At 43.0% G+C, this 8,672-nt stretch overlaps 1 protein-coding gene across 1 annotated transcript; it reads right to left on the bottom strand.

The window, feature by feature from the left end:
* Positions 1-261: 261 nt before the first annotated feature.
* Positions 262-7,188, bottom strand: SPTSSA (serine palmitoyltransferase small subunit A). The gene is made up of 2 exons (XM_006117670.4): positions 6,963-7,188; positions 262-1,507 (listed from the first exon to the last, which is right to left on the bottom strand). The coding sequence occupies exons 1-2, from the start codon at positions 7,063-7,065 to the stop codon at positions 1,401-1,403; spliced, it is 210 nt and encodes a 69-aa protein (XP_006117732.2). The 5' UTR covers positions 7,066-7,188; the 3' UTR covers positions 262-1,400.
* Positions 7,189-8,672: the final 1,484 nt, after the last annotated feature.

Raw genomic sequence — 8,672 nt, 5'->3', positions numbered from 1 at the left:
TTTAAGGGAATTAAACTTTTATTACATTACATATGAGAATTGTCTAATAACTGTGCATTAATTAGGTATAATGCATTTCTATTAGCATCAACAGAAGCTGTATATATTAGGACATAATTTGGCCCACAGTAGTTATTTTTACTGGAACAAGTGAGATTCTTTGGTTATCATTCCCTTGCCCCATCTCCTTTGGGAGTTTTGATCAGTATCCATCACACACATTAACTTTTCAAAATAAAGGAGAAAAGTGTTGCATCCAACTGGCTTTTAGTTTTTATTTTTTAAGAACAAAAAATATCCTCCACCTTAGAAAGTTAGGTTGCCATTTTACATTTCAGAATACAAATCTGAAAAATGCTGTAAGAACAAAGACAGGAGTTCAGCCAAGCATTCTGCTTCTTATTGCTGTAGTTTTAACTCAAGTCCACTTAGAATTCTATGTTTTGGTCATTTATAACAAGAATATGTTCAAATATGCTTAGAAGATTAACTGCAATGAAGAAGTTTAAAACAAGACAATTACAACGCTGACAATGAACATAGGAAAAAAACTCCATCTGCACTGAAACAATCCTTGAACGACAAGCATTATGTACAAGTACAGTTTAGTTAGAAGTTAGAACATTAAATTACAAAACCTTGAGGGCCTAGATGCAGTTCATGAAAGAGTGAAAATCCATTAGTCCTTTTGCTCCAACTTTGGAAAGAATACATTTATAATCTTATCCCAAAAGATGATGAGTGAAGTGTTAACTGTCTCATCCATCCCTCTTTTTCCAGCTGTAATACAGAATACTTGAGATTTGTTGCTAAAGCCAAATATAGTAATATGCACAAATACTTTGTTGGACAAAGTCTGGACAGCAGACAGTACACCTGAGTTGAGGCTTACAAACTGCTTTTGTAAGCAATGTTAGATGAATGAATCTCTGTTACTCACTCTAAAGGCATTTTCTTAGAAAATGTGTAAATAGAAATATATATTTAGGCAGATGTATACTATACAATAATAAAACCTTTAAGTCCTATTTAATGATTTGATTAAATATAGAAGGCAAAGTTTACTCAAAGTACATTACAAAAAGCTTTCACAGTGCAATATTGAAACGGTCACAAAGTTAAGAAAATACTGATATCAAAGTACAATCACTATGTTAAAATAGGCAAAACTACTATACAAGAGCATCTTGTAAATTAAAGTGAATGAACACAACACTGAGGTATGTTGTGTCCCTACTTTACACATCTAGTTTCCTAGTCTTCAGAGTCATAGCTGTGTGTTGCCTGTTTTGACATCTGTTGAAGTCTTGTTAAAACAAAGTGGTTGGATCTTCTTTGCAGGGTGACTCTAGAATCATTGTTACTTTTCGACTAGTAAGTACATCTGGGACTTATTTTCTTCAATACTGCACAATTTCAAAGTAGTGTAATATCGCCATGATGTGTTGAGGCATAAACACGTAGCCAGTGTACAGTGCCATTCCAACAATAGAAATCAGCATGGAATCTGAGCAATAGTTAAGGAAAGCTGCAGTTTAGAATTCTGTTAAACCACAAAACAAGAACGTTTTAACACTATCCTTCAAAACTATTATAAAACTTGTATATACATGCTGCCCCCGACTTGCGACGCAATCAGTTCCAGAGATAGTGTTGCAAGTTGGGGGCATTGTAACTCGAGTCCACATTATGTCAAGCATCATACACCGTCGTAAATACAGGGCCAAGTACGTAAGTTGGGGGGTTTTGGCCCCGGCCGCATTTACAGGAAAGGTTGTATGTGCGGGGGGTCATAAATCGGGCAGTCGCAAAGTGGGGGCCTCCTGTACTCAACTGTATTCACATAAGAAGAAACCTATGTGAAAATTAGAAGACCAGTAATGATAACTCTACAAGAATGTTTTCTAGATTCTTGATTTTATTGCCAAATGCCTTGGACATTAAAAAAAAAACCTGTCCATTTTTTGGATGAGGGAAGGAAACAGAAGGAGGAGAAACATATTAATGGGAAATAATCAGATTCCCCAAAAGACAAAAGCTTCTCCACATTCTGAGTTTGACCCTGTCAGCAAGAGCAACATCTACGTGCTAATTCAAAGAGACAGGAGAGCTACACAAAAGATCTTTTACCCAGATATCTATTATAATATGCTCGTATTTGAATAAACCAATTTTTCAATGCTGATCTCAAGGGTTCTCTTGGAAAAGAATGTCCTAAGTAAAGAAAACCTTAATTTCTATGTACACATTACTAGGAGAACAATCGTTAGGTCACAAGACCTGGGTACCATTCCCAGCTGCCTCTAGAAGGTGTAGGGAACTTTTTTGTGGGTTGGGGGCCACAGACACAGAGAAAGAAAAAAAAATCAGTCAGGGGCCGCGCACAAGTGAGAAGGAAGAAAAAACCCACCAAACACTCACTCCCCACATTCTTCTTGCACACCAGAGTCTTTAGGGCGTCCCAGGCTAGTAGATTTTATGTGTGCACACACTCCAATCCCATGGTGGGTGGAGCTACAGAACCAGCAGAGATTCTCCAATGCTGGGAGAGGAGCCGCAAGCTTAGAGGGCCTGATGCAGACAAGCCTGGGGCTGCATCCAACCCCTGGACCTTAGATTCCCCACTCCTGGCCTACAGGCTCTGGGCAGGTCACTTAGCTTCTCCATCTGCAAAATGGGGGTATGCTCTCAATGCTCGTGATGCTCATTTTTCAACAGCACTTCAATAAAAGGAACTATTGTAGTATTAATTCTCTTAACTTATAAGTAGAACCAATCTAAATGTTCCACTTCACGTACAATAGACAAACAGGAAAGTATACAGAAACAATAACACATTGATTGTGTGATAGCCAGATAGTCCCTTTATAAAGGGACTGACTCCCTTAAGCCAGCAATACTATATTTAGTGCTGGGTCAATGTCATTTTTGCAAATCTTTTACTTTAAGTATGAACTTTAAAGCCCTGAAGAGATGGTGTTTCAAGCCAGATAAATGGTAATACCCATCCAGCAGCAATTCAAGGGCTTACAGGACATTAATATCAGTTCAGTATCTACAGGTATCTATTACAATCAAACTCACTGAATGTTTCAGTCAATAGTTCAAGGACTGAATAAGCACAAAGACCAAAATAACATTCTCACTCAAAGGAGCCTAAAAGACAGTCTTTTAAAGACATCTTTTTATTCAAACGCAGTGTTCATACTTCTCAAGATGCTTAACACTTTACTTCCTGTTCACACTGGCCAGTAAACTTATAGTCATTGTAAAAATTAAAAATGACCAACAATTGCTAAAGTAGTATACACTAGCTATGTTAAGTAATGTTTAATTAGCTAACTGAATAGTCAATGGAATTTCTATTGACTACTCGATTAGTTGATAAGGAGGGCACACGCTACCCATGCTGCAGCTCTGCAGTTTAAATGTAGTAGGAGCCAGGCTTGTAGGCAGCCCAGCTCCTATACCAGGGCTACTCAACAAGCAGCTCGCAGCGCATTTGTTTGTGGCCCACGGTGCAGTTTGGGTTTACATGAGGCTCAATATGCGGCCCACGAGTGGGGTCTTTCACGCATGGCCTCCACTGGGAGCACGCTCCATAATGACAAGTCAATATAATGTTCTTCTGTTGTAATGAGCAATGACAGTCCAGGAATTTAACTACTAAAATGCATTTCAAGTGCTGTTATGGGTGGAAATCAGGTAAATATTGCATTTTATTATTATCAGCAGAACTGACTTAAATGGGGCTTGTGTGTTGTGTAGTCTTGCCTTAGTCTTTGTATTCATGACCATCAGTGTGAAAGATGCTATTTGCATATATATTTGCACGTATATGCAATCACATTTAAGTTGAGGCTCTCAGCATGTGCTGAGAGTATCATTGTGGTCCCCGGGGCTTCCAAAGTTGAGTAGCCCTGTCCTACACTTAAAATGCAGAGCTGCAGTGAGGGTAGCTCAAGATTCGCATCTGCTCCAGGACTGCTGCACCTCTGCCTTTTAAATGTAGTAAGAGCCACCTGAAGTAGTCCCAACTTGCATTGGGTTCTTCACTGTGCCTCCCTCCCCACCGCCCCTGAGACTGTGCCGGGGGGACCAACGCTGATACAGAGGTAACAAGGTGTGGGATGGAAACAACTAATCAAGCAGTGACTCGCCTAGTCACTTACATTCCTAGTACACACAGTAGGGATGTTAGATATCAGATAATTGAATAGCTGCATAACTATATGTAATCTTAGTGGTTACACCACTATATGATAGTTCCCAGAAGTGGGACTGGCAGCCAGTGCTCTCCCAGCCCCACTCCCAGGGAGCCCTCAGACTACCCCACACTGCCTCTATCAGAGGTAGCAGCGTGAGGTGATAGCAGCCCCTGTCCAAAGCAGATATGAGCTCCCCACAGACAGAGGCTGCTCCATGGGATGTGGAGCAGCCTCTGACAGTGGTGAGCTCGGACCCTCAATGGGCAGGGGCTGCTGCCACAAAGCAGCCGCTGCCCACAGCAAGCCAAGGCTCACCGCAGACAGAGGCTGCTCCGTGGGATACAAAGCATCCTCTATCCACAGGGCTTGCCTTCAACAGAGGCTGCTTCATGGCAGCCTCTCCTGCTGTCCCTTCTAACAGAAGCAGGAGCATGGGACGGGGGGCAGGTGGTACCACAGAGCCAGTGCTAGGGGGAACTAGATTTTAAGCCAACTCTCCCCAGCACCAGCTCTCCTCTTTGCTGTCTCGGATACTGAGACAGCAAGGGGGGGGGGGGGGGGGAGAAATGCATGTAGTCAACAAGATTAACAGATAAGCCTAGGCTTATCAATTAATCGTATAGTCACCTACACATTGATATCCCTAATACTCAGCAATTACTTCAATACAATAAAAAAATCCTGAAAATATCTGTCAAATCAATTTTAAATGCTACTTGCAGGAACTAGTGTTTCAGTTTGTAAACAAAATATGGACAAATACACACACCCTTCAGTTACTTATGTTTTGTCAGAATCAGAAGATTGCTTAACTGATAATGAAGTCAATGTTCAAGCCTAATTACTCTGACAAATCATAACACTCCTGAAGTATAGAAAATAAAGATCTTTCTTCACTGATACTGGACCTGGCATAAATGGAGCCAGGAATTATTACAAAAGTATAGACTACCTAACTTAAGAGAAATTCAACATACTACATGAATGTACATGAACATGAATGTTCAAGTCCACTCATTTGTTTTGTATGCTTTCCATTTTTTACCATTACTGTAGAAAAAAAATTACCTGAAGCTCAAACAGTCCATATAGTAATAGAGATGTAGCTGTGTTTACTAACAGCAGATATTTTCTTTACAACAGACCATTACCCCAACAAGGACATCATTATTGTTACTACCACCCTATTTTCTTTGTTATCGGTTACATTAATTTATTTCTTCTCCTGTCAGTGCTCCTTGCAAGTACTTTTAAAGGTCATCTGCAAATATGGCTGCAAATATGAGGTATTGTTTTAACAGATCAAATTATCACATTCAGAATAGAAAGGCACTGGAGAGTCAAACCCCGAAGACATTATCTTATAGAAACAACTACTCAATTAAACAATTTTCTAGATATAGGTCTCTACATTGAACCTTCATATTAGCAGTCTATTTTGTAGTGAAATACATAAAACGGGCAAATTCAGCAGCTACAGGGTCAGTAAACTAAAGACCAAGCAAAATGGAAACCTAGAGTTGCATGACTATGCAACATATATAAGTTACTTTGCTTGTTACATGAAATACACGTTTTCCTTTCAAGTGTGCAAAATATGAAGAAATACATGAAGTACTTTTGGCTAATAAAAACCTTAATTCCTCAGGTTAACATACAGAAAAATATCGCATAATAAAAAAAAATGAAAGGAGAAATTGCATCAAGACAAAAACCCATCTCTGACTCAAATGAATTAAACTGCTAAATGGATAGAAGAGGTATAAATCCAAAAAGAGGCCTGTGAAAGTTTAAGCTAGACAGATACTGGATACACCTTACTTCTTTCTAAAAGATACTCTGTTGCTTGCTCTCACAGCTGGCAGCACTTGTTAGTCTGTTGTAACAATACAGATAGTGAATATGAATGTGATTTTAACAAGCAAAGAGCGAACATATTCCTCACACATGGGCCAAAAGAAATAGTACCACATTAACCATTATACACTTTGCACCACTGACACGTTCAAAAACTAGTGTAGTTATAACGGCAACTATCTGACACGATTAAATCATCAACTCTAAAAACTCAAGAGTTCTCTTGGTCTGTATAACTACCAGCATACAGGGGGGTTAGCCAGTGTAGCTATGTGAACAAGGGCCTACCACCTCCCAAAAATCACTTAAAGGCATAAACCATACACCTGCCAAGAGTGTGTTATCGGGCCCATTTTACAGACAGGAAGGGGCACACCAGGCACTCAACATCAGAGAAGTGCTCCAAGGCATTCAGAGCACCTGGGAACACAGAATCAAACCCAGACCTCCCAAGTCACAGCCCGGTGCCTTGACCTCACAGCATTCTTCGGACGCGGGCTGCAGGGACAGCAGAGCAGCCTGCGCAGGGAAGAGGCCAGACCCACCTATTGCCACCCGCAAGCACCTCTCGCAGCTTGGCTGAGGCCGAGCCACACCCCGCGGCGCTCCCACCGCTGAGTGCGCAGAGAAGCACGCGAAGGCTCACAGCTTGGACAGCAGAGCAGCCACTCGGGTCCAGCTCCCGCCCGAAGCGGAGCAGCAGGCCCTAGACAAGCCACTGCTGCGCCCCGAGCCCGCCCCCTCCCCACGCGGAGCCATCACCCCTCCCCCGCACCTCCGCCTCACTCCCCTTAGAGGCCAGCCACGTGCTACGCCCCCTCCCCGGCCGGCTCACTATCCTCCGGCGCGCGCTGCCGCTCAGTTAACGGAACCCAGGCCCGGGCCGCGGAAGGATACTGAAGACCGTCCGCTCCCAGGGCTCCAGCATGTAGAGCGCGGTGACGAGCAGATACTGGTAATAGAGCCACGACACCCGCCCCCAGGCCGAGCCTAGCGCCATTGCCGGACCTGTCTGCGTGCGGCGTGCGAGGCCCCGCAACCTGACTGAGCCCGCTCTGAGTAGGCGGGGAACGTCTCCCACCTGCGCCGCGCCCCGCCCCGCCCCGCCCCGCGTCAGGAGCTGGTGCACCGCCGGGCCTCTCTGCCCCGGGCTACTCTCATGGTACTGAGCATGCGCTTGTGAAATGAGCATGCTCAGTAACAGCTGTCCGGAACGGCCCCCTTGTGGGGTGACCACGTGCGCCCTGCTTCTGACTGGCTTGCTGCGCAGCCAGAGGGGCGGGGGTGACAGTTACCCAATGGGGATGAGCCCTCTGCTGCGGCTGGAAAAAAAAAAAAAGCAATGGGGGCGGAGGAGATCCCCGCTCTCGCATCTCATCACGTGCTTCCCAGGACTGTGCCCTTAAGGGTACAGTGCACAGCAGAGGAACTGGTGCCTCCAATGGAGCTGTTAAAACAGGTTTGAGTCAGTGAAGTATTCTATATACGATAACTGTCAATGTTTAAAAGACTCTCTCGCGCATGTATTTATATGCCCCTCTAACAACTCACAGCTGCAGCAGGGATCATATTTGGCTTGTCTTTTATTCAGATTGTTGGACTGGACTGCAGTTTTCTTGCAATGCACTGTTAAATGGCGTTTTGCTCCTTTATTTACTTTTTGAAAGCATATTTTTATTACTCTTAACACTTCATTCACTGTTACCATTGCGCAGATGAACGTCAATAGATATTTTTTATAGCAATCATTGGAAATTTAACAGTCGTTAGTAGCTTCCACAATCACATCTGACGAAGTGGGTCTTTGCCCACGAAAGCTTACACTCCAATAAATCTGTTAGTCTATAAGGTGCCACAGGACTTCTCGTTGTTCTCACATATCACAGTAATTCTGCACCTCTTGTTTGTATTGAAATATTAGGTTATTTACATTTTGGTTCTTTTTCATCTTTTATGTAAAGGTTTATTTTTTTGGATCACATGATTTCAAAGCTGACAGATGGTTTGATGTCAAAACTTCAGTTTTCTTTGAGCCTAAGTTTTCTTTGAGCACTAGGAGCCTATAATTTTGCCTCCTAGAGCATACAAGTCACCTCAAACAACTGCAACTCAAAGTTTTGACCCTAGTTAGTAAACAAGGAGTGAGGCATACCATATTGGTACACAAATTAAAATGTATCATTAAAAATTGTATTTCTTGGTAGGGTAGTATACCCTGGCCAGCATACTCTGCTGAGTGATAAGGTGTAGTCCTTGGCTCCTTTCTATGGGTTCATTGTACAGCTCATGTCCCATGATGGGGCCATCAAGCAAGCCCAGTGCTGATGCCAGTCTGCCTGGGTGCAGAAATACAGCACAAGTTTGGAAAATAGATATACTATACATATCTATAAGTCCTGTTTGTACAAAGAGGTACAAACATACAAATGAAATTGACAGGAAAGCTGGCTCCTAGCTCCCTAGACAGACTGCTGCTAGATCTCTGCTCCAAGTTGGGCTCCTATCCCGGCTCCCATGCAGGCTCCCCACTCCTAACAGAGAGCTCTGCTGCCTGAGTTCCTGGCTCCTCACTCCTCACCAGCATCACAGCTGTCAACTGGACTCTAG

This window comes from Pelodiscus sinensis, chromosome 5 (assembly GCF_052426305.1).
Source record: "Pelodiscus sinensis isolate ZL-2025 chromosome 5, ASM5242630v1, whole genome shotgun sequence".
Taxonomy (NCBI): Eukaryota; Metazoa; Chordata; order Testudines; family Trionychidae; genus Pelodiscus; species Pelodiscus sinensis.
Note: the sequence above shows the minus strand (reverse complement) of the source record. Positions and strands in the feature narration are given on the sequence as shown.

Bases quoted from the DNA above. Each gene is read 5' to 3' on its own strand.
- SPTSSA (XM_006117670.4), bottom strand. From the start codon at position 7,065: ATGGCGCTAGGCTCGGCCTGGGGGCGGGTGTCGTGGCTCTATTACCAG. The intron at 1,508-6,962 runs GTATCCTTCCGC...ACTATTGCTCAG, and splicing joins CTGGGAGCGGACGGTCTTCA to ATTCCATGCTGATTTCTATT.